This window comes from Lathamus discolor, chromosome 7 (assembly GCF_037157495.1).
Source record: "Lathamus discolor isolate bLatDis1 chromosome 7, bLatDis1.hap1, whole genome shotgun sequence".
Taxonomy (NCBI): Eukaryota; Metazoa; Chordata; class Aves; order Psittaciformes; family Psittacidae; genus Lathamus; species Lathamus discolor.
In genome coordinates, this window is record NC_088890.1 from 21583867 (window position 1) to 21610911 (window position 27045).

General features: G+C 43.2%; 1 protein-coding gene across 6 annotated transcripts in view; it reads right to left on the bottom strand.

Moving 5' to 3' along the window:
• Nucleotides 1-27045, bottom strand: part of IQSEC1 (IQ motif and Sec7 domain ArfGEF 1) — a 337900-nt gene that overhangs the window by 241784 nt on the left and 69071 nt on the right. For 5 of the 6 annotated variants that reach the window (XM_065687868.1, XM_065687867.1, XM_065687871.1 and 2 more), the window contains exon 2: nucleotides 23467-23496. The exons of the other annotated variant lie outside the window; for it this stretch is intronic. In XM_065687868.1, coding sequence (XP_065543940.1) covers nucleotides 23467-23496 — 30 coding nt within the window. The remainder of the gene's footprint in view (nucleotides 1-23466; nucleotides 23497-27045) is intronic. 6 annotated transcript variants of the gene reach the window in all.

Sequence of the window (27045 nt, forward strand, 5' to 3'; positions counted from 1 at the left end):
GTCTAACAAAAGCAAGAGTGATTTTGTGCTGCCTGCAAACTGCAATCATAGCCTTAAAAACATTCCTTCCATCTCCACTAGGTGAAAAATCACAGCGAGGCAGTCAGCAGACTGCTTATGCATAATTGAAGAACCTCATCTAGTTTCCACCAAGTCAACGAAAAATCTCCTACAAACCTTAATGCCACCTGAATTGTGCCACAGGGACCGAAGCACACGATTCCCAGCTCTTGTACAAGATGAGCTTTGCAACGTAAGCTGAGCTACACTTGCTTTTCCTCCACCTTCACTCTTTGCTCAAATAAAATGAAATAAGAATTTCAAGCAAAAGTAGGAAAACAAAAGTAAATCCAAGCATTCTGCAGAGCCAACAGAAAAATCACTTCCATGGACTATAGCTTCGTGTTTCAAGTCACTGAGGTGCTCTGCGTGACATAGCATGGCTTCTGGAGTGGAGCGGGGAGCTTTGGCCTGTCTGGGAGAGATGCTCCATGCAGGAATGCTGCCTGGCACAGCACTGCCAGCTTCTTCAGTGAATCTGGGAAAAGGCAAAGAGGTTTATGCCACCCAGATTGCCCCAAATACAGACTTAGCCATCAGGGCTTGGGTTGCTTACTCTAATTAAAACAAACAAAACCCCAATATCATGAGAAAAGCCAAAGTCAGAAGCTTTTTTTGCCACAGTTACAGTATTAACTCCTAGGAGGAGGAGGAAGAGGAAGCAGAGCCATTTCTTGGCACCCGCTGTAAGGGGCAGTCAAGGCCCTTTTGTGGGCTGCAAATAGATCAAGCAGAAACAGAAAATTGGGAGCAAGGCAAAAACTGTCTTTACGTAGCTTAAAAGAGGGCGCACTGTCTTGCACAGTGCTGAGCCAGCGGGGGCTGACTCCGGCCTGACCCTTGCACAGACAACATTCCCTGAGGGTCACTGGATGCTAAGTGCCGTGTTCCACTTCCACAGATACATTCTGAGCTCGTGTAAATCACCAAAAGCCCTTACATCCCAAAGTTTCCGGTTTCCTATCAGCTCCTCATAACACAGTGTGTGGCATATGGGATAAATAAAGAATTTCCCACTTGAGGCGCAAAGCTTTCTGGTTCAGGTAGGGCTAACAGGTCTTCTGTTCTCTGTTCCATGAATCCTAATTGGGAATTTCTTGATGTTTTTACCTCAATGCCCTCTCCTGCCATTTATGAAATTTATGTTATGAAATCAAATGAAGCTTTTTAAACATTCTAGTCAGCAATGAAGTAAATTTGAGCTCCCTTTTGGTTTAAGCTAGTGCAGGAAAAACTTCAAAGTGGGTATTTTCTGCCTGGAGATGTTCTGTTCCCACACTGTGCTGCCCAGGTACTCAGCACGGCCACTTGACTTCCAGACCTCGAACGTCTGCCAGGATCCAGCCACCTGTACAGACCAGACTCCCTGCAGAGCTGACAGCTTTGAGGACGTATTTTTAAGGGCTCAGAAAGGGAAAAAACCTGGGCCACTTTTCCTTGCTCTTGATGGGGTACGCAGCCCTGGTTCACTTGCAGAGGCTTCATGTACTGGCTTTTAAGAACAGCTGTCATGTCGGGACTTGTACAAATAGGGCCATCTTGGGTCTGTCTGAGGGGTAAGCTCAAATCAGCCCAAAGATCCCTCAAGTGTTTCAGTATGCCCTTGGATTTCGATTTCTCAGAAGTCTAAGGAAATCAGATCCCACATTAACACTTCACCTCTGCCCTCCTGCAACATATGTCTTGTGAAGCAGGAGCTGCTGCTTGGCCTAATTCCACTTTTTATAGCACTCTATCCCACATCTCATTTGTGCAAGCTGTCAGCAGTGCTTTAAAAATTCCATCCAAAGAAGGTGTGCAGTGCTTCACCTATTAAGTTGTGTATTAAAGCGGAAGACTGAACCCTTTTGCCTCATGACACTCACAGGCCTGGAAGTCTTAACACTATGCAATCAAATACATGCTTGTTTTCAAAATGAGCAACAAGTCTTCCCCCCCCCCCCCACCTCTCAACACTTGCATAATGTATTTTAGCCTCACAAATCAAACTACAGGCAGAGATATCACATCTAGCTCACTTTTATGATGACACAGTGGTTTTAAAGGTAAACACATTGCAAGTACATCAGTGTTACGAGGCTCTTCCACACTGCACTAAAAGACTGAACCATACATCAGCCTCATACCTCCATGCTCTCAGAAAGATCCCTCAAGCATGCAGGTGACAGCTTCCTCCGTGTAGGAGATGGCTCATCACAGCCAGGATTGTGAGATGCCTGATGCTTCAAGTTGAAGTCAGCTCTTTCAAACTGTATGAGCTGCTCAAAAAGAAACCCATGCAAATGGTCTCCTTCCATCTCCACGACAACTGGGCAATAGGCTGCAGCCCAATTTGTGTGTGGCATGTGTGCATGAAGAGTGAATATGAAGTACCTGAAACCCATTTAACATGTCAGCTTTGGTACTGGCACCTTCCGCCATCTATTCAGCATTTCAAAGCAGCACAGGCTCTGTTCTGACACTTTCAGGATGCGTTTTTCAAAGCAGCAGAATACTATTTTCACAAGCAGCAGCTTGCAGACATTTCACCATGGCAGGTATACCTGCATTTTCCTCTCCCAAAGCCAGCTACGTAACAGGACATCAACTGGCAGCATTAGTCTTGATGACTTTGATTTTGAGATGAGGAGAAATTATTCACAAAGAAGTCCTTGGTAAGTAAAACCATTGCTATGTACGTACAGTAGAGAACTGTGCTTTAATAAGCAGCATAAGGAATACAAACGGATCTGCTTCCAGGTCCAAACAGCCCCCAGCTCTAGTTCCTGGCAGGCTACAGATTTAGGGTTTGCAAAGCTGACCCTTTGCAGAGGCCTGCCGCAGCCCTGCCACAACAAGGACTGCTCAGAACCAAATGAGAACAGGCAAGCCCCTGTTAAAAATGATTCACAAACATCTGAAACGCAGCTCTGTGCTTCAGGAACCAGCCCAGCAGCAGCAGTGGGCATTTGATGACTTCTGCGCATGAAGTAGTTAATACTTGCTCTAAACCACCGGTCTCCCATACCTGCCAGCTTCATAATTTGTTATTATTAATTAGCAACTATTACATAAAGTATGCAGAAACAGGCACAGATTCGAGTGTCTGGATAAGCCCCCTCTTCCCACAACCCAGAGAGGCAGAACTGTTCCATTATTCATCAGGAGGTGTTGACAGAACGCGGTGCGTGTTATTTGATCAGGGTCTGCGAGCAGTAAGCTTCTAAATATATTTTCAGTTCTATTTCTTGGGAACTTGTTTCTATTTTTCTCCCGGCATAAAGCAACCGCGTGACAAGCTGCGACACGAGCACGCAGCCAGGGTCAGAAATGCGCCCACAAATAAGGGAAAGCTTTGAGCAATCACATTTCATTCAGTGAAGTCGCAGAAATCCCACAACCTTAAACAGGGAAAACCACCCTGCATTCAAACACGCTCCCTAGGAAAGGAAGCGAGTGCCATTCCCTGCCCCCTGACCCGTGCCATCACAAGACTTCCTGAAATTATCCTTTGCCCTGGCAGGCCCAGAAGGTGCCTATATAATCTCTACAGGGCGATACAGATAATCAATCTAGACATTAGTCTGACATCAGAATAAACTCTGAAAGCCCTGATTACCTCTCAATAGTTAAATAAGGCACTTTTCATAAGCCAGAATGAGCATCTCCTCAAGTAGCGTATTTCACGCTGAAAAATTCTGCACTAATTTCTGCAAGTATATTAACATAATTAGGAAATTCAATCTGATTTGCCATTACTTGTATTCTGACAGCACTTTGAAACACCCGTCGGTGGTCAGATACTCAAGATAAAATGATCAAGGTGGCACTGAAGGCCTAGGAAAGGGAGAGAAGGAACATCTCCAGTGTTGAGAACAGGAGTAAATCAGGCAGTGGACAGGCAAGATCTTTTCTCTGCCAGTAGCACTCAGCCTGCAGACGTCTGAGACGGGTTTCTGAAATCCTCAAGGCAATATTAGCACTTCAGCTTCAGCCAAGCCACAGGAGAAAGGGGGCTTGCCTTGTACTCCAGCTTCTTTCTTAAAACAAATGAACACCCCCCCAACACTGCTGGATAAATCAATCTGCCTTAACTCAAAAGCATTGCTGTGCTCCGTAACAAACAACCCAAGGTAACCGTGGGCACACACATTCAAGGAGAATTTACAGTAAGCAGCCAGAAGTGTTTCTGAAGTTGTGTCTTGAAGAGCAGAACATAACAAAGTCTGATTAACAAAGGCTTCTCCCAAGAACAAGCTGGAATTCTGACAGCTTAGCGGAGGTATTCTTTAGGAACAGAGACTTTCAAAAGCAGAGAGAACCAGACACGTAGGATTTGCAGCCTGTAAACCCAGATGGCATCATGCAGCTAATCACAGGATGCATGCTCCAACTGCAAAGGGACAACAAGCTGCTGGCCAGGGTACAGCAAGGATCAGAAGAAACGCTTTATAAAGCCCTATTACAATGCTGCAAGACAACACCATACACATACGAAGTATATTTAACCCAGCCAAAACTGTGGACTCCTAGAGTTTTATAGGATGATCCTAAGGTTTGTTTTTGTAGGGTCCCCAAGGTCACTGCTGCCATTCCTTCTGTTCTGCAGGCCAATGTTCCTTTGGTTTGTAATGAGAACACAATGGCCCTCTGAGCCAGGCACTGCAGCAGCAGACACGTGGGAGAGCCTTCATTTTACATCTGTGTACACCCACAAGCAATCAGGAAAAGGAAGAATACAAAGAATAAAGGTACTTCAAAGAAATAGAAATCCCAGCTTGTTTTTTTTAAACCTCTCAATGAGTTAGACAATTTCTGAAGCTGTTTATGTGCCAGTTTAAACTAAATGAAGACATTGCAATGAATGAATTTTTGCTGCATAGTGCCTTTTTAAGAGTGAAGAACATCCATTATGAAACTATAAAAAGCAGCAAGAGCAAACTGTGCTCTGTTTATCTTGTCACTTGACACATCAAAATACCCACTTAGTGTCAGCATAACAGACAAAAGTGTCTACAAAAGCAGAATTTTGCTCTGTGATTGGAATACTTGCCCTTATTTCAATGACAAGCCTTGCTAATAGAAAAGCTCCTTAATTACATGCTATTCTTCTGTATTTATGACACTGCAGACCGACAGTCACGTAATAAGAAAGGCTGGATCTGTGGATGGGACTTCAGATGCAGTTCAGTAAATATTTGGAGACAGGCTGCTTGTATTGGGCAGCGAGACTGCTAGATGCATTAAACGTCAAATCCACACCATTTCCTGTGAGGCTATTTGGTCAATACTGCAGTGAGACACAGTTTACTGAATAACAACCACATTTTCACCTTTCACATCATACCCGCTTTCATGAACCTTACAACAGAGATGATTTATTAGTTACAAAGACACTAAAATGCACTAAACCCTTCTCTTATCTCATGGTGATTGTCATTATTTTGTACAGAAAATGGCCCTTGGGAAGTTTTGAAGTCACAGGCACTTCCTTTAATCACTGTTTGCCATCGGCGGGCTCCTAGTGAAGTTCTGTGGGGCAGACTCAAAGAAGAGACTGCAGTTGAGCAGCTGCTTTGTCATCTCACAGGTCTCCCAAGGAGAGCCGCAGTTTCTCTCTGCTCTTCCCTGGTCAGCCTCCAACACCTTCCTGATGCAGGATTAAGGCCATTCCTATTCCCAGAAGTGGGTTGCAGGACCACACCACTGCTCCACACAGCCTCTGCCCAGGGGCACAGCTTCTGAGAGGTGCCAAAAGCCATCTCTGCTGAGGGATGGATGGAGCAGGGAGAAGCTGGAGAGGGAAAGCTGTGACTGGCACCAGGTAGTTGATGCACAGGATGCTGCACTGCAACGAGGACACACAGCCACGGGCTCTGCTCCAGGCAGCACTGCAGCCAGAAGAGCCTTCTGGCTGTATTGAGTCAACCAAGGAGGCTTACTAATTCCCAATCCACACTTGTGGTGCATTTGTACAAGCAGCTTTGTAAGCACAGGGAAAGTTTCAGGAATCCTAGTAAAACAATTCCGAGTTAAACTTGGCAGACTTAGTTAAAACACGCCCACCAGAATTTATTCTGCTGTATTCAGTATGGCCATAGAATCCCAGACTGGTTTGGGTTGGAAGGGACCTTAAAGCTCATCCAGCTCCAGCCCCTGCCACGGGCAGGGACCCCTTCCACTGGAGCAGCTTGCTCCAAGCCCCTGTGTCCAACCTGGCCTTGAGCACTGCCAGGGATGGGGCAGCCACAGCTTCTCTGGGCACCCTGTGCCAGCGCCTCAGCACCCTCACAGGGAAGAGCTTCTGCCTAAGAGCTCATCTCAGCCTCCCCTCGGGCAGGTTCAAGCCATTCCCTCTTGTTGTGTCACTAGAGGCCCTTCTAATCAAGTCAGTGACTTGTAATCAAGTCCACACCTTGTGATCAAGTTCAAGTTACTTGATGTAATTTTTCTGGCCAAGATCTATCAATGCACCAAGTTTATAATTTTCTGTATGTTCGCTTTTTTCTGAACACTTTTCTAACTTACACCTTATACTATTTCATACTCTACTTATTCCTTAAGTATAGGTATCTTTCATTAATGTAGATATCAAGGTAACAGAAGGGTGCATTACCTTCTTTCCAAATATTAGTAGAAGACTTAGTCTAGATAAATAGTTTTACATTTGTACTCATTTAGTGCATACACACAAAACTTAGTGTTCACCTTTTTTTTGTAATTCACAGTATTCTGTGTTGTCCAATCAGCTTTTCTGCTTACAATGGCAATAATTTAATCACTTGGTTAAATTAAGTGATCAATCAAATCTCAGCTGAATCAGACATATTCATGGCCCTAGTACAGGACAACCTTAGTCTTCTATGGCAGAGCAAATATGCAAGTAATTTAGCAATACCTAAATAGATTCCTGTTCAGATTCACCCACAGGTTGGGGGACTAAGAAGAAATAAATTGCAAAGAACATTGGAATTCTTGCCCTATTCCTGTTCTATTGAACTGTAGAATAGCTTGTATCCCTCTCCTTACCACCACTTTGCCACCTCTAGTCCTAGATTTGCACCCCCGCATTGCCATACCTACCAGACCCAGCGACCCAGACCCAGGCAAATGATTTCAGATTATATGCAATTCTGCTGCTTTGAAGCAATGACACTGGGAGGGTGGGAGAAGAGGGGAACAAGGGACAAGGATTACAAACACCTATTGCTTCAAAATGATTGCCCTAAACATCACCTCCAATCTTTGCTCACAATCTGTTCATCCCTGATTGCCAAAAGCAAATTAAGCTCTTAAAGATACTTTGGCTTTGATTGCAAGAGATTATCTGAACTACAGCGTTAGAACTTGTTTATTTCTTTTTAATTGAAACACATAACCCACAAAACCCCAACCACAAAGGAACAGGTTGCCCATAGAGGTGGTGGATGCCCCATCCTTGGAGACATTTAAGGCCAGGCTGGATGTGATTCTGGGTGGCCTCATCTTCTTGAAGATGTCCCTGCTCATTGCAGGGGGTTGGACTAGATGAGCTTTGAAGGACCCATACAACCCTAAAGGTTCAATTATTCTGGTATGTAGCCATGCAGGTATCTCCAGGGAAAGAAAGTCTTCCTCTGATAGATGCCCTTAGCTCCAGGCAGGTGCAAGACCAAAGGAAGCCTTGTAACTGCTATCTCCAGTTTTGAAACCTATGAAGCTCTCGCTGGGAAGTGCTGCTCCTTTTTTACCTTTATCCAGAGACTTGCAGTGCATGCCTGGTTCTACAGCCTGAGCTGCACAAGTGCCCTCTTCCCTCATATAGAAGGTAGTTCTTCTCCCCATTTTTTTTTTCAGTTGTCTTACATTAAGGTGTTGCAAGCCATTCTTCATCAAAGACTTGGCTAATGAATATTTAGCTTAAGTTACTGTCAGCTCTTTTGCTTCTGACTCAGTATAAACCCATTTGGAAAGGCTGGCATGCAAGACAACAACATGAACAAAGCAAAGAGAAAAGGCACTGTTTCTAATAGAAAGTAATGAAAGGCGCTACAGCAACTCTTTAAAGAAAGATTCTGAATCTGGGAACACACATAGATCTTTCCCCTGTTAAAACCAAAATCTTAACCATTCAAACACTCCTGCTTTCGTTTCCTGGTCTGCCGAAGAGCAAATCCACACTACGCCAGCTTGCAAAGAAAACCAAACCCAGTTTTAATCTGGATGTTTACCTCCAGTTCATTTAAGAATCAGTTAAGTGCACATTAAGTTTTAATGTGGAAAGGCACCGTGTGGCAGCTCCATCTGCTGCACAGCGACTGAAAGGTAAGAGCTGCAACTCAACTCTAATTTGGAAACCGGTATCTTAAGTTTCCCTCCCCCCTAAAACCCCATAAATGACAAGCGCATGTTTTCTAATGAGAATTATTTACAGGGCATGAAATTCATGCAGCTTTGGCAGATGTTTGTCTGTATCCTCCATCAGAATAATTCATTTGCTATGTTGATACAGGAAAACCGGAAGATGCTCAAGGCAGAGATCTAACATCACTTCGCAAATTTACAGAAGGAAGAACGAGTTTACTCACAAGGAGCCCACGGAGACCAGTGCAGACTGGCCACTTGCTTAGCTCTTAAATGGAAGAGGAAATTCCCTGCTTGTCATGTGTTACTTCTCACTACTGTTAGGAGAAAGCACAACAAAACAGTTGCCAAGCTTTTATCCTGTGTAATTCAGGCCAGAAATGAGAACGCCTTTCCTGCAGGTTTGGTTTAGGGCACTCTTCATACTTGCATCATTTTATTAGCTAATACTTTTCACTTGTAACTGGAGCTGACAATAGACCAGGTTTAAGAATCACAGCATCCTTTCTGAATAAAGAAGCAGTAATTCATTTGTTTGCATTAAAGTTTCACTGCACCTTTTCATCCTCCTCCTGTTGCTCATTATCCATTGCCTAGTAACTTCCTACAACCTTTCAGGGAGCAGACAGCAATTCTGCCACCAGCTAAGTGGGAAAAAAAATTAAAACTAGTCAGCTTTTATGACCTTAGTCTAATCCTAAGCCTTTTGTATTGCTCTATTTTGGCTAAGAAACAGCATCAGGATCTTTGTCCTGAAAGTGATAATTAAAATCCTCATTACTGAGCCACATTAAAAGCCTCTATAAAAACCTCAGACTGGTAATGACTTACGTCAGGCGTGAATGGTGAAAGATGTGCAATGTTAGCAAAAGAATAATAGGCCAGATACTACTCCTGTTTGTAGAGTAGGTGTGGAAGCATTTTCCTATTTGTTTTTATAAACGAGGAAGTTCATGTCACCCAATGTTACACCATGGGGTTTGGGATTTTTATGTTATGGTTTCAATGGTCAATGTAATTCAGAAGTGGGGTCACTCTTAGCAAAGCCTAAGACAAAGAGCTACTCACTGAGCATGGTCTGAGAACAGTGTTCAAGATACATTAGCACTGAAGGAGAGAATACATGCACTCAAGAACTGACATAGAACAGGAAAAAGGTCAGGCAGATACTACTGCACCTCTTAGATTAAGTCTGTCAGTCTGTTCTGTAACCTACCAGATGTCTCTAAAATGTAGATACAGTGGGTTGAAGAGCTATCCTTGAACTTCACCTCTGGCTTCTTCAGCTTTCTTTGCTTAGCATATGTTCACTCTGCTTTTACTACAAAACTAATCCAAATAAAAAAGGAAAATATAGTAAGCCCCCACTCTCTTTGCCCACACAGTCCCACCAACGTAAACACATACATATGTTAGAATCTACTGAGGAGATCACACAGGATACTAAGACGATCCTTTTCAGTGATATGTGGAGTAATACGTATTTAAATGCCTTAAGCACTCTCAAAGGCTTCTTGGAGTCCCTTAAATGTTTAAATCATAACATATATTTAACACTGTTATAGGACTGCTGTGCACAGTGTACTTTGAATCTGCAACCATCATAGAATCCCAGACTGGGTTGGGCTGGAAGGGACCTTAAAGCTCATGCAGTTCCAACCCCTAGCCATGGGCAGGGACACCTTCCACTGGAGCAGCTTGCTCCAAGCTCCGTCCAGCCTGGCCTTGAGCACTGCCAGGGATGGGGCAGCCTCAGCTTCTCTGTATATATACACAATTTAGGGTTGGGTTTTTTTAATTCAGTTTGAATCCTGAATGCTTGTCACTCCAACCAACATCGCATTTTGTGTTGCCTCAGAATGTCAACATTACTGGAATGCTGTTCCACCAAACCAAATGAGACCTTGGTCTTCACTGAGTAGAAACCATATATTCTAACGTATTATGATTTACTTCAGGTTTTTTTTAGGAAAATTTGTAGTTATTATCAAGCTTACCCTGAAGAGAACAAGGACAAATACCATGATTATGCAAACCCCTGAGAACAGTGAAGCAGCACTACAGAGACAGAGCATAGATCCTGAGAACATGCAGCCTTTCTGGCTTATGCTATGAAAATAGCGCTACTTTCTTATGGGAACGCAGACTTCCAAATATGTGCCCATTATTTCTTCTCAACAAGACTGCAGTTAAAGAAACAATTAGAACTACACATGCATTACATTAAGAATGTTTAAGCATCCCAAGGACTTTATCACTAGAAAGCAGGTACATTTACTACCCTGAAGCACTGATAAATGACCCATCTGCAGAAGCCAAGACTTGGAAGTCCTATTTATCTCCCACATGCTCAGCCTTTATACATACAGAATGGATCACCACAAAGTAAGGGTCTTATACAGCAAGGGCAGGAGAGACAAAAGTGATTCTGACCATGTGAGGGCTGGAGCTACATCCAAGACAGAGCCAGCTGTTTAAATAATGGACTGAGCAAAGAGCAACTCCCTCCTGTAGAACATTCTGTCATCACTATAGGGCACACAAACAGCAAGAACATCCCGGGACAGAGCTGCTTCAGGCTATCAGTCCAAGTCTAACAACATCTTCTACTCAGAACCTGGGCTCAGTGGCAGACACCAGAGGCTGAAGCAGCAAAGGTAGTGGCAAATCAGGGAGCAGGATACTACCTCTAGTCTCCCTTGAAGGATTTTCTTTTACAATATAATCCAGCAGAAATTATGGACTCTCAAACTATGGTTCCATGGGACCTTATGAAGCAATTTGAGCAAGTCTTGAAGCCAGAAATTACTGAAGTGTTCAGCCACTCAGCCTTGAAATCTGAGAGTCCTCTTTGGGTTCATCCATAACACTTGGGCAGACCATTCTTTGGTTTTCCAACTAGAATGAAAGAATAATGAAAATAGCTGGCAATCAGTTCATGGACAACTTGGTCATATTTACACAGTCTATCCATTAACCATGAGCATCCTTGCTCTGTTCAGCTTCCTCAGATTTCTTCTTTCATCTAAAAAAATACTACAACAGAAGGCCAGGTAGCTACTGAGTGCTGGTTCATATAGCAACTCTGCTCTCGGTCTGTGTAAGTTCTTTTAGTGCATTGCCCACTACACCAAGCCTTCGAGGAGAGCAACACTACTTCTTCCCAAGAGGACCCAGAAAATCTACCAGAGGTCAACTCTTCCTTCAGAATCCAAATTCGGAAAAAGAGACTTTTGCTTTGAGTTTCAAGGAAAGATTAATCTCAAAAAGCAGGTATGGATTGTTTCGAGTTTAAAGGCAGAGCTATTTATACTCTCATTTTAAACTGAGGGCTCTTTGACCAGTTCGTCTTCAGCATCTCCACGAAAAGAAACACACTGTGTTTCTCTCCCCTACAGTGTACACATCACTCAGTGATGACACTTTTTTCCAGACACTTATGTGTTTCTCTGAGGTCTGTAAGTAAGGCTATTAAATGATTCCAGTACCTAAATTCTGAAGGTAGCTGTAGAAAGCGTTCCCTAAGGAGCTGCTGTGTGCAGAGCAGCCATATCAGCTACCTTGCAATTACACGATGGTGCTCCAGGACCACAAATAACCTGGGAGCTCATAGTGACAGCAAGCCCGGTTCTTGAAAGTCAAACACTCATTTACAACAGCCAAAGTGCACAATCAAAGCCATGCTCGAATATCCTGCCAGTGATATCTTGGTAGAGTTTAGTCCTCTGTAGCTGTGTGCCTGACAAGTCAATTGTCCCTTTTGCCGAGAGATGCCTTGGTCAGGAGCTGACGTCCGGCAGCACTAATCAAAGCAGCTCATTTCAAACCAGGCAGCACGAAACGATTATGAAAAAGAAGAAAAATAGAGAGCTGTGACATCTCAGCAAGCCAAGCTTATCTCAGTATGTTCTCTGCACATATTAAATGACTGTGCGAACAGAAATCCTCATCTTTGTTGCAGAGGGGAAACTTTCCTCAGTGTATGCATCAGAGCTGCAAGGTTATTACAAAGCTCCTGATTTAAATGAGTTCTTGCTGGAGTTGTTATATTCACTTGAGCACAAAGGGACTTGTTTTTCCCCCAACTGAATAGTGGTAAGTCATCTTAATTCATGCGTATGATTGATTTACAGTATCTAGAAAGGAAGGATTTGATTGCTTGAGTTGCAGGTTCATTTGAACATAAGTGATATGCTCCAGTCTTTACCACTTCTGTGGTTTGGAAGAGCAAATTAAGTTTGACTGTACAATGAGCAAAACCACACAAAGAAACTGAAAGACCAGAGCTATCCACAGAACATTCTGTAACAGTGTTCTTAGAACACTTCAAAACATAATTCTTGAGTACATGATGCATCACTTCTGCACCATGCACAAGACAGGCTGGAGCAACACTTGACTAAACCCAGGAGCAGGTCTGTTAATATTTATCTTCAAAAGAATTTTTCTATTTGTTGTATGGGAAGCTTACGTAGTATTTCGTGCAGCTCCAATAGTTCTGCCTGCAATCCTTGTTTCTGTGTACAGATACTGTTTTCTTACACTAAAATTCAGCAGAGTAATCTTATTCCCCTGACAAAGTTAACTATTACAAGTAAATTATAGGGGTATCCCAAGTAATGTCCTTGGTTTAATCGACAAGAACTTAAAGAGACCAAATTGATGGCAGAAATTAGGCAAGAGGAGCTGACAGGTATTTGAGATACATTCAGCAGATAGGACTGTGGAATCAATATGGGATTCCACAAGCGAGGGCATGCATTACGGAGGCAAGTTCAAGTGCTTTACTTTCTCCTCTTCACCTCCCCAGAAGACAGGCAGTGACAGGGCGAAGCAAGGAGGCACAAAAGGTTAAAGCTTTCAGTCAGTAATTTTTACTAAAGAAGTCACAGAAACCCTCACAGCCTTCACTATGATTTAATAACAAGAAATATGCACAAAAGGCTTTCTTACTGCCTTTTGTTCATCTTTGAAGAGAGAAGAGATCTGCAGCTCCATTTATAAATGAAGTTTGAACAAAAGTATCAATGCAATTGTGTGATACAACAGTTGGTTGCTGCAGTTATCAAACCTGGTGATACATCTTGTTCTCCCTGTTGGCTCCTGCTCTCTGTGACGTCGGCAGCCGCAGCAACCGGAGTTAGAACTAAACAAGCAAAACATCCACAAAACTCAAAGACCTCCTGTGCCTCTACATCCACTCTGCAGAACTGGAGGATGTCTATACTGACACTGACACTTCACCAAGCTCAGGGTGGTTTCGGATGGCTGGCTCACCAGTCTGCCAGTGTGCAACAGGTTAAAACTCACAGTGTAGGCACAGCACTGCTCACACCCTCTGTCCTTTCCTGCCACCCTCTTTCCTGCAGGAAACGCATTATTTAGAAGAAATTGCAGCTGGGATATCATTCCACACACCCTGCAGCTGCCATAGGGGAGGAATTCTCCACCAATGCATAAAAGGTTCACCACATCCTAAATGGCAAAAAACCCCAAACAACTGTTTTTTCTTTGCTCTTCATCAAGGAGAAGGTTTGTGTCTATTGTTCCATTAGTTAGACCATAGAAACATTTGCCTTTGCTGCCCTTCATTTCAAAATGCTCACAGAATTTCTGCCCACTTTTTTCACAGCTCATTTAAATCAATCCATCATTAACACTTCACTGATTAAAACCCCATTGACTACATCAAAATTGTCATTGTTTGTGATCTTGATGTCAAACAGCACCAGAACATACTCCAGGAGAGATACAGAGAGACTTAAAACTGAGCTGAAACATGAAAGATGTAGTAGTTAAGTCAACTGTTTTCCAGGCTATCTATACCGGTTATGCTGGGCATAATAGGCTGATATCAGTTATATACATAAACAACTTCTTTTTTTTGCCTTCTCTTTTCCTGTTAAAAGTCTTACGCCACCCTATATGAGCATGTTAGTCTAAGACATCTCTTCTTCACAGCTACTTCGACTGCAAATACTTCAGAGGTTTGTGTCCTATTTAAGTTTCACGAGCAGTATTAGTGCTCCAACATCCACATCAGGCAGGGAACACTGTCAGTTATATTCTCATGCCTCTGAAGAGAAGTGCACTGCCACAGGTTAGGAGCTTCTCAGAACTCTCTGAACAAGCAGAAAACTATTGAGCACCCCGTAAAATCATGATAAAAACTGACTTCTCTTCATCCATAAAGCAGAGCAAGAGCTGCAGTAAAAACCAACCACCACCACCCCAGCCATAAACACACGCTGTCAGCTACTTCAACTTACAACAGTCCCTAGGAGGCACTTTCATCACAAATGTGCTGTAGTCTTGATTCAAATTATTTATAACGCTGATCTTAGGATATTCATTTTTCTTCTGCACTGGGATAACCTAAAACCTTCGTTTTGTCTCTATGCTTTTAACAACATATTATTCTGTTCTCAGATTCTCCAATACATAGTTTGCTTACTTCATTTTCAATTCAATTCCAATTGCATATACTGGAATACTTCCAAAAGTTTCATTAAAACAGCTCAGATGAGGAACTGGATATCTAACTCATGGTTAATTCCTAATCCAAGGATCATTCTTGAATAACACTGAAGCATACAACTACAGAGAATACAGATTAAAAAAACAAAATGGAAAAAAAGGCCTTTAAAGTTATCAGTAGATTTTACCCACCTATATTTTGCTGCCTATTTTCCTGTTGGCTAGAATCAGTTTAACCATGCCTACTTGGTAAAGCAATGAGATCAGAAAGAAAAGCTAAGGAAGTTCTCTCTTTTACTTGGTGGTATGTTGTCAGTGTGCAGACTACAAGATAAAAATTGCTGCCTTGCACCTGAACCAAAGGTACTTGTGACTTAAAGTCCTATCTATAGATGTCTCATGAAATCTTTTGGAGGAAAATGATTATGTGCAAGGAAGCAGATACTTTTTTTTTTCACCAACACAGACAGACAAATCATTAACAGAACTCACTGTGTCCTACCCAATTTGCATATACACATGGATTTCCAATAGCTAGTGAAGACTATTTTCAGTGTTCTGGAGAGAAAAGTATGCCAGTTAATTCTGTTCCTAAAGTCAGATTTCATTCCTATCTTCACAGGACTACTGAATAGAATCACATCATCCATTTAAAAGATTAAAACTAAAAGGAGTATAACTAGTCTCATACCCTCTCCTCTGGAACTTCCACAGCAGCTATAGGAGCAGTGGTTCTCACTGTGCCACACTTCTGTTCTTTAAAAATTAACCCCCTCAGATGGTTCTATGTAGAATCACAGAATCAGCCAGGTTGGATCAAGCCCAACCGTCCCCAAGCACTGCCAAGGCCACCACTAACCCATGGCACTGAGGCCTCGTCTCCACGGTGTGTGAGCACTTGCAGGGCTGGTGCCTGCAGCCCTGCCCTGGGCAGCCTGTTCCAATGCCTGAGCACCCTCTGGGGCAGGAATTGTTCCTCAGCTCCATCTAAACCTGCCCTGGTGCAGCTTGAGGCCGGTTCCTCTTGTCCCATCCCTTGTTCCTTGGGAGCAGAGCCCAGCCCCTCCTGGCTCCATCCTCCTGTCAGGCACTTGTAGGGAGCCATCAGGTCCCCCCTGAGCCTTCTCTTCTCCATCTGAACCCCCCAGGTCCCTCAGCTGTTCCTCACCGCACTTGTGCTCCAGGCCCTGCACCAGCTCCGTTGACAGCTTACACGCAAGTGAAGAGGTGCTCACTGCAGCCTACATCACAGACCGGGGAGGGCTTTGTGACGCAAGGGAACACACATTCCACGCTCTTCTGGCATGCAGCATAACGGGAAGCCAGAAAGCAACTTCATGCAGTATAAGCTGCATATCAGGATGTCTGCATCTCACTAGAACACTGGATAATTTAGGGAGAATTCTTATTCTCGCAAAAGACAGCTAATGGATGTGCTAAATTCTACTCACAACACACACTACTCCTGCTTGCCTCAACTGCAGCGAGGGCATAGAAACAAGAATTCAACTGGAGAATTACAAGCTGTTCAGCAGATGCTCCAAAACTAGCCTTAACCAAAGCCCTTGAAAAACAGTATGAACCACACAACATATAAGATATTCTACACTTTTTCCTCTTGGATACTCTTTCTATCCCCTATATTTAGCCAGTTTTCGATGTAAATTTTAATGAAAAGCAAAGCAGCTGAGACGGAATGGCAGAATCATGAAGGGAATTCAGCCTACTTCATCTACACAAAAGAGAACTTCCGTGGCTTTGCAAGCACTCCACGTGCTGAACGAAGTTGTGCACACATGCTGCTCGTTAAGCACGCCTTATCTTACACAGCCACCAAAGGGACTGCTCCTGAACAACAACTGCTCCTGCAGGAATTGGGTCTAAAAAGTAGTTGCACTGAATTAATGTGAGAGCGCTTACAAAGCTTTGTCTTTTTGAGACTGCAAATTCAACAACTGCCAGCCTGTCACAGAACCTCGATTGAGCACCGTCAGCACTTCACAACTCCCAGAAATTACAGCTGCCTGTTTCCAATGGAAATCACTTCAGGCAAAATGCTTGCATGTGCCGGTTGGTCCACCTGGATGGCATCCGATTTTAGCAAGACTTGGTTCTACTTTTCTGTAGAAAGATCAGAATCTCGGTAATTCAGAAGTCACAATATTGGTATAATGTATTACCTCAAGCAGAACGCACATTGCATCGCAAACAGAAGCCTCCCCGTGTTTACACAACTATTGCAAAAGAAATAAAACTCAGCCCTTTTCCTTTAATTCCCCTACCAGTGCAGTGCCATTGTAGCTCCTTGACAAATGAGTCTAAGGAAGCAGTGTTAAGGGGGGAAAACCAGTTAGCTTAGTTCACAGAGAGTAATGGGCCTGGCAAGTCAGAGATGTTTTTGCAATACCCAGACCAATTGGTAAGTTATGCACACAACCTTTCTGGAAAATCAGAAGGTTTTAAAACACCTCAAATTGGGTACATAGAAAAATAAATGAAGGCACTCTGTATCACGAGGAAATCTAGAAGGTCCAGGTCTGGTTTATGATCAGTTTCCATAATCCGTTTCCCAAAAATCAAGTGCCTAAAATGCCACTACTGCCACTGCCAAGTTATTTCGTTAGGCTGAACGTAATTACAGTTGAGGAAAAAGCTTTGCTACTGTGCGTTCGTGCCACTTAAGAGTAAAATGAACATCAAGTGAAACATTTGTGAAAGCTATATTACAGAGCTCAAATAATGACTCCCTGCCAGCTAATGTTCTGCTCTCTGTAACCATTCAGGATCTCTGATGAAGTGCAGGAAGAACAGCGTAGAGGGTCCAAGCCATAGGGTGGTTTCAGATGTGTTAGTGCACTAAAACAGTGATGAAAAACTCATGCTAACCTGGCTGCATGAAGCAGTATCACCTCCTCATCTCCCAACTTGACAAGTGCAATGCAAACACCGTCCAAACCTCCATTTGTCCACTTCCCTTCTCTACGATGCTCCCGACTTCTCTCAGAGGGTTGATGGGGAAAGGCTGCCATGAACCACTGACACGTGCTGCTGAAGCTACAGCGGCTGTGAGGTGGTGGATGCCCCATCCCTGGAGACACTCAAGGCCACGTTGGATGTGGTTCTGGGCAACCTGATCTAGTTGAAGATGTCCCTGCTCATTGAATGGGGTTGGACCAGATGAGCTTTGAAGGTCCCTTCCAACCCAAACTATTCCATGATTCTATAACCTAGGAAAACTGAAAGTTGTTGCCTTCTTACTATGTCTTACAGAGACCAGCCTTACTGAAGCCACAGGGAAGAGAGCAAAAAACTCCTGTTTCATTATGAACCCTTTCATCGTTAACAACATTCCTGTTCTCTTCGTATTGTAAAGGCATTCATATCCCACACATGCCACATAGCACTCCGCCAAATTTTACCATCAATTCACTTCAGTAGAACTGCCACCAATAGCAAAGTGGTGAATGGCGTTTAGTCTGCATAGTTCAGAGAGTTTACCTACTTTTGCTATCAAGCAAAAAACCACCACAGTCTTTGCCACCGAACTTCACACACTGAGAAAAACCACACACTGAGACTTTTCTTCTGGTTCAGCTGGATTATTTAGCTGCTGTTTTCTCCATAGCTAGTACGTTAACTGCCCTTTCTTCTTCTTTTTTAGCTAACCCCCAGGCTCCTCCCTCTTTCACTGCATATTCCTTAAGTTATGTGGGTATTCACAGAACACCATGGGGTTTTGGCAGTAGCTCTGGCACCCTTCAGTGCAGGAGCCATGAGAACACACTGCTCTTATGAGTATTGTTACTTAGAGCTTACCCCATGTTGTACTTGGTTTCTCCTTTTTAATGCACGCAACTAGCAAGAAACAGAAGCCTAAAGGGGACAGATGAATTCCAGTGGGCTGACTGAAAGGGGTATTTGCACAGGATCGCTGCTGGACAGGATCCAAGAGGTGCTCTGTACTGCTGACAACTGACCAAAGCCCCGGCTGCAGCACAAGTATTACACCAGGAACATCATGGAGCAGGTGTTGAGCAGCTACCATCAACTCTAATGTAATTAATCTCTCCTGTTTCACTGACAGAAAAGCATTAAAGGAATACCTAGGGAAATGGTTAATTAAATCTTGGGTCTTTAAGCCATTCATTGATCTTTTCAAAGAATAAAAACAGAAGAAGGAAAGCCAGAACAGAGCTATTGTTTCTGGGCAGGTTTGAGAGGTTTGCTAGTGAAAGATGCTTAATGATCTCCTGAGTCGTTAAGAACATGTTCTAGCTACCTGAACCTTGAACTAAAACCTTGAGACGACTGGGTTTAAGCCAGAGGGGAGACCGAGATGAGCTCCTAGGCAGAAGCTCTTCCCTGTGAGGGTGCTGAGGCGCTGGCACAGGGTGCCCAGAGAAGCTGTGGCTGCCCCATCCCTGGCAGTGCTCAAGGCCAGGTTGGACACAGGGGCTTGGAGCAAGCTGCTCCAGTGGAAGGGGTCCCTGCCCGTGGCAGGGGTTGGAGCTGGATGGATGAGCTTTAAGGTCCCTTCCAACCCAAACCAGTCTGGGATCCTATGATGGATTATGCTGCATATACACATTCTTATCTGTAACTGTCAGGTCATACACTAAGCATTAAAATTCCTTGTAAAACAAATTACCTTTTCTACTGAGAACACATAAATGAAGAGAGCTAATTGAAAAGGACCATCACACCGACAGCTCCTTAGCTCACCATGTATGCGTTCATTACATTTGAGAATGCAGAACGTTCAAAGCCATTTATCAATTTTAGATTTAACAAATACCTAGGCTTGGAAATTACATGGTATTCTCCAGAAGGAAACAATCTAAGTTTATTACAGCACAACAATATTATGAGCAGGAAGAATTTTAAGGGCTTGCACAAACCACGGGACAATTTGTTCTTTTTGACACAAGGAGAAATCCAAAGGAAAAAAAAGAAAATCAAGACAATTTTTAATTCTCCAGAATCACAGAGATTTTTGTGCACCAACCTTGTCTCTGCATAGCCAGATTCACTGTTTCCGGCATTTCAGAGCACTGCAAAACATCTTTTGGATTCATTTTCATTGTTATGACAGGCTATAAAGCTTGTAAATGAACCCACCACAGCAATAACTTTTGCAGCTGAGCAACGGTATAAAATTTTAGGGCATTCTAGGACTTGTATTGGATATTCCATTCCAGCACAAAGAAAGCCAGCTATGCCAATGCAAGCCTCTTGGTCACAAGTCTGATTACACTCACTCAACTGCAAGAGACTGAACTGAAGCCAAGGATTCCCAATCCCAGGCATACAGGCACATCTGCCTCCAATGGGCTACCGAACCCCACAGCACATCACAGCTTGGGGTGGGCTGGAAAGACAGGGACAAAAGAAAGAAAACTCCCCTAGGATGCATGTATTTGCCTGCCCTTTTGAATCTTAAATCTTCTATTTACTGCTCAGAGGAAACTTCTAAAAGGTCCCACCTGGAAGAAGTTAGAAGTTTAATGAGGATGAGAGTGGTGCAGGTGTGACAGGGTGTAAGGAGGGAAAAGAGAAGGATGAATTCAGTTCAGAGCAGACCTACCCCATCCCTGGCAGTGCTCAAGGCCAGGTTGGATACAGGGGCTTGGAGCAAGCTGCTCCAGTGGAAGGGGTCCCTGCCCGTGGCAGGGGTTGGAACTGGATGAGCTTTAAGGGCCCTTCCAACCTGAACCAGTCTAGCATTCTACAGTGCAAGTCAGTGCCCATGTCAGTGCAGGATATCAGCTCTGACCCACACTGAATTCACCAGACCGAGCTGTTTCTCTCTGCATCTTCTAGAAACACAAACACACAAGTTATTGTACTGGTTCATCTGGTACCCATGTAGCACTGAAGGTGAGAGAAAGATCTTGCTTATACATAACAAGCCGGTAAGCTTGCAGGGTACAGGTTTCCAGTGACACTCCAACTGTCATCCATCTGATCTCAAAACAATCTTCTTGCAGAAAGGTGGCAAAACATAAAAGGTTGCATCTTGGTATTTAGAGTGATCCTTTTATATTGCGTGTTAATGCCAGTGAGAGTCACTACACTCCTGACAAATGCTTTTGCTTATTAACCACAGACCTGAGCCCCTAACTAATTTCACTCAATGTGGTATCTGTCCAGTTAATGCTGAGGCAGTGCATTTTACTCCTGGCTTCTCACCTGCTTGCAGCTCCTTGTATACTTTATTTCATGAACTCAACAACTTGGCAGAAGACGCTGGTATAACAGCCAGCACAGTGATTTGCTGGTATTTTGCTGATATTTCTGTGAGCAGGTTTGACGATTTCTTCTCCTCAGAGTTTCAGCACTACCCCCTGGCCTGACCTTATCATCTCAGTTGAGGCGATTACATTTGATTTGCCAGAAATAAAGGAAAACAGGATGAAGCAAATTAGCCATGATGTAAAGAAGAGACCTAGACACAGATACAGAGCTCAGCGGCTTGCGCCCAAACGCTGACCAGAATTTGAAGCAGGCAGAAACACAAAATCACACCCTCAGTGACACTTCCCCTCTGCTCTGAGGAAGCACAGTTTAAGAAGGAAGATGGAAGAGTTGGCCTGAAAGAACATTTCCGAAGTACAGCTCTGCCTTCTGCTCGCGTTGCCTGCTAGTGCAGTCACTCATTAGCCTCATTTTAGGCCATTGCAAAAGTCTGACCTGTCTTGGAGTAACTCGAGTTCATGCTGAATAACACAATTAATTCAGTGAACAGCCTCAAACCAGATGATACCAGTGCTCCCAGCCTCATGCTGATTGCCTGCAGATAGAGAAAACATGGTGCTGTTTTTCACCACCTCAACCCTGCAGCCTATACACAGGAGAAACATGCTCCTGGCAGCACTACTGGTTTCTGCGCTCACCAGGCATGAGCAGACCCTTCCTCCGAGGTGTGGAATTGATCTGGCAGGACAAACTGACATTATTCCACCAGTGCTGCAGCCCAGTCCCTGATCCTGCCAGTCAAACACCACACACCCCCCTGCAACGAAATAATCCTACATGAGGAAGATGCACGCTAGGAGCAAGGGCTAGAGCTCTATCAACATTTAGCTTCTAGGCAGCACCCAAACCAGATCTGAAGTAACCGGCTTTCAGCTGTGCCCACACACTACTGAAATATCTCAAAACAGTCTGTAATGGGTGAACTGAACTCTTACCAGAGCACATCAGGGATGCCACACGCATACCACTGCCCCTCATCTGGTCAACCAAATCCTGCCAGAGATTCAGCAGGTCCAAACAGGAATGACTATCAGAGGCTGAAATGGGACTGCCATTACAGTTCTCTCAATTCACATGCCAATGGGCTAATTTTTGCTTTGCAATAGTCCATCAGCATTAGTCCTTCCACAGCTTACCAGCATATTGGCAGCCCTGCTAGGAGTTAAACCCCAATGAATACAGCACAGGCAGCTCATGACAATCAGAACTACAGCAGCTTGTGATGTTGTCCAGGTCAGTTGCTATTAAAACATGCTCCCAAACTCCCCTCAAACTTAGGTCAGTATCACACTTTCATTTCTCTTGTAAGAAAAAGCATTTTGGAGGACCTTGGATTACTTCCTACATGCAGATTTTTCTGCCATCACACTGGTTATTCTGCAATTCACCTGTTTTTCAGAGAGCCTGCATCCCTGTGGCTACGAACTGCATTCTTAACTCTGCAAGTGAAGGTTCTTGCTTCGTTGGTGGTGGATTGTTTGTTTCTTGTTTTTAAAGCATTAAAATGCAACATCTTTAGATGCAGAGCTCTAAAAACCCCCCAAACAAGCTGCAGGGTATTATGGTGAACCCACAGCCAGTGCCTTGGACCTTGCTATCATTGATTAACAGTCACACTCCTTAAGAATCAAGGCATCTGCTTAATCCTAATGGCCTAATGAATGTGGAACACAGATTCAAGTATGCAATTGTAACCTTTCAGTCCTGTTTAGAGCACTGTTACAAGCTCTACAGGTTTGGCTTACACAGACACGTTTTCCTAGAGGTAGGCTTAAAAAGATACCTTTAGGTAACAAGCATAAAACACTAAAGGAGTACGTTAAAAGCAAAGTGTCTGATAATGACAGTAAATTCTCTAAATTATCTGAATCTTCGAAGGATGTCATGACTACTGTAATACTGAGCCAATGAAGGCTCTTGCTAGCAAGTGAAGCAGAGGAGATTAAGAAAGCTGAACAAGCACATGGACTTCTTCCCAACACAGATACTGCCCCAAAAACCGGGCAGGCAGCTGGCTCCCAGCTTTGCCAATACAAATGACTACTGAGTAATCATTTTGATTGAAAACTAGCCATAATATGCCTTTTGCAATTATCAAAACCAATCTATTGAGTATTAAGCCATATTAGAGAGAGAAGCATTCAGGAAAGGTCATGTTGTCTATTACTGAACTTAGCCAAGGCAGAAGATTCTTTTAATGAAAATACAACTGGCATGCTAAGGAGAATCAATAAAAACCAGACCAAAAAAGATCTGTTTCCATTTAATGCTTTTAAATAAAATTATGCTTTTAAATACAGTATTTTCTTAGAACAAAGACATCAAGACAGGAAGAATACAACGTTCACATACCTGAGGCTTCTTGAACTGTCTCCTTCAGACCTGTAAAGCAATACACAAAGACTTAGGACAGAATTACTTCCAGCATTTCTAAACCACATAGTCTGAAAATAGTAGGCTGCATGGCATCCTCTCCCTTTGCTTTCCAGGTAGTTTTTCTTGTTGCATTTCCCCTACTAAAGACTTTTGAATAAGAAATCAGCCTGTTTCGGTTCAGAATAAATCTTGTCAGAAGTTAAAAACCAGTTAACAGTTGAAGTCAATAACTGCAATATTAAAATACATGCTGACACCCTCTGAACCCTCAGGAAAGATCTGCTGTAAACATGCAATAACAGAGACTTGTGTTCCATTGTGCAAGTGAAAAGCACCAGCCTCTGACAGGATTCCAGAAGCAGAGAAGCTTGTACCTTTTCCTTTTGTTGTAAGCTTTTTTTTCACTTTAGCTGAAAAGGTCATAGGCAAATGCATTCTGGAATCCCATCCCCAGCCTCATTAGGCACTACTCAAAGGGCTGTGGCTTGCAAATAATGGTAATTTAAACTATTTTCAACCCCATATGTGTCTTATTCCATAAATGTGCAAAAATGAAGGATAAGATGCACGAAGTTAAAGCAGCTCTTAAAGGGCGTATTATTCTCAAGGTGAGACAATTTTACCAATCAAAACTGGAACAAAACCTCTTCCCCCTGCCCCCAGTGGTTTTAGGTAAGTAAATTTCATGTAGTGTCACTCGTACTGAGAAGGTCTGCTCCTCTGAAGGGGAACAGGAACAGAATACTGCCAACATCCCAGGAACAAGCACTAACCCCAGAGGAAAACATACAACTGTGTTTTCCTTACCCCAAAACAATCCAGCCTCAGTGCTACAAACCAGGAATTAAACATACAGACCAAAGCAGGAGAATACAGGGCAAAATAAAGCCTCAAACCGCCCTTTCCGTGCCATAATCACACAAGGGATCCAAATACAAAAGTGATCAATCTGAACTTGCGAACTCTAGCACTTAAGTGACAATAAGCTAGCACCAAGGTTGCTTCCTCAAAATCAAAGGCAAGGGTATTTCTTTAGGAAATACAGAATCTTCCTTAGTATGAGAAAAAGATAAGAAAAAAGTAGAACCAGTTTCTTATTAAGATGACTCCCACCTCCAACAATAACTTGCATTTTATGCTAAAGGCAGGAGAAAAAGTTCTGGCTAGTAAAGGTTTCCTAAGTCTAACACCAGAAAGCAAGCAGTGCTAAAATCAGATTTTTGGATTCAATTGTAGAAAGAGGTCCAAGAATTGATGGTTTTTTCCTCCCCACCTTTATGACACGCTCTCTCTTTTTCTTTGAGCTCAAAGAAGTCTAGCTGATTTTAAACGCACAAGCTGAGAGGAAAGAAAGAAGAGTGAACGTAGTGTCTTGGCTCACGAGATACTCAGGCAGCAGGAGGAGCGCTGGAATTCAGCAGTGTAAGTGACAGAGGTGGCCAGGTGTACCTACAGGAGGGAGTCTCAGCTGATGCTCCTGACAGCTAGCACTACAGACTGCTTTAAACCAGAACAGCTATCAGCAGAGTGGAAAATTCTCTTGTTTGGAGCAAAGTGAATCAAATTCTGCCTGGGAAGAAGTTTCACTCTCTTGAAACTGTTATCATCGCCCTACCTGAGGTGATGAAGAATCATCACTGCCTCTCACTTAAGGAAGAACGATCATTTAACAGGACATCCCACCGCTGCAAAAACCCACTGTAGCATTTGGTGTGCCCGATAGTATTCACCTTTACAAAAAGCATCCTCAACCTTTTTGAGAGCTCAGACTTTGGGTGTTACTGGCATCATTAGATGTTATCCTAAGGTTTAATTTACTGCCTGTTGAAAAGATTTTCCAAAACAATGCGGAATCCCACAAATCCTCACCCAGAAGAGCTCTTAAATATGTAAGAGCTAACACCCTGTCAGTTCTTGTTAATGAAGACAGGATCCAAAGGCGAACTGCTACTTCCAGCTGTACCACCACATTTTATTTAAAACATTAACATATAAACATGCTCAAGACTTCAGAAGTCCTCTGCATTTCCATCCCAGCAGCCTGCCCAGATAACAGCAGTGGTGTGACCTCCATCCTCACCCACACATCCAGGCCCAACCATAACAGAGGTGAGGAAAGGACTAAATTCAAGCCTCAGGCTGCAGCTGCACAAATTCTAAGCTGACCCCGTGTTAATTCATCAGCCTCCTGTGCCTCCCTTCCCATTTTTTAAAGCCTGCCTGGTCACCTTGTTAGGTTTCTAGATACACGTACGTATTCTGATGGACAAAACGTAACTTCAAATCAGCTTTTTGTGCACGATTGCCTTGCTCTTGCAAGGGCTGTGAGCATGAGGAAAGGAAGAGAAAGGAGCTCACCGACACATCCCCAGGAGTCATGGAAAAATTAAGAAGTGTTTAACTGACAGCTTCCCACACTCAGTTTTCAGCAAATTGCACCTTGCAGAACATGCGCCTTACAACTGAAGGAGAAATTAAAGGCAATCGCTTGGACTTTCAACTTTTCAAATAGATGGATCATCTTAATTTTCTGCCTTCCCTCGACTGGAATAACAAAACCATCTGAACCCAGAAAATGCCTGTGAGTGCCCAAAGCATTTGGAGGTCACTAGAAGCAGCAACCAGCCTTCCTAGACCACTTTTCCACCAACTCACTGCTCCTCTCCCCAAAACTCAAGTAGTATTTTAACTAAGGCAAGGAAAAGCAACAAGGCAAAGGTGCCCCTGGCTGAGCTATGTCCTGCACCATGGCTGGAAGCAACAGCATTCCCAAGCTGACCTCTGTCCAACACAGCTGATAAGGAGGGAAGAGGGACCACCATCCCTTCCTCATTTTTAGGATTCCCAAAGGTAAAAGAAGCTGCTCAATTTCACGACTGCTAAATATGCATTTTCTCAAATTAGATTTATTTATGAGTAGATCTTACTAATCTTACAAATAAGATCCATTTATAAGTGAATAAGATTTACTTGACTAAATTCCAATGAGTAATTGAGAGACTGTAAGTTTTATTCAGGGAATGAGTAATTGGTTTGCAGGGCTGAAAGAACACTCTGCAGAGAAAACACACTACTTGTAGTTTGCAATAAAGCATTAGATTTTCTTTAAGTGCCCTTTAAGTGCCAGGATTTTGGATCAATATTTAATGTTTCTGCTTACGCTGTAGCACGTGCTGGGCTCTGGATTGGTTTTTTCTTTTTGACTCAAACAACTGACCCTGTCACTGCTGAAACAAGGAGAAAGGTGAAAATATTTCTGGTAATACACTGCATTATTTCTTTTAAGGTAGACTTTGAAGGAAGAAAAGGCTGCAATATACAGAATATCTTCTGCGCTACAGCACTTTAAGCACATTATATTCCATTTACATATCCAAGTTACATCAGTGATGTGAGAAAAGTCATGCAACTTTCTCCAAGATTCCTCCCGTCATCTCCAGCTGGTTTCCACTATTTCATTTTGAGGAGAACTAAATATTAACCAACACAGTCCATTAAAGCACCAGTTTGTCTTCTTCCTGACCCCAGGAACTTCATTCTCAGCAGGAAATACGG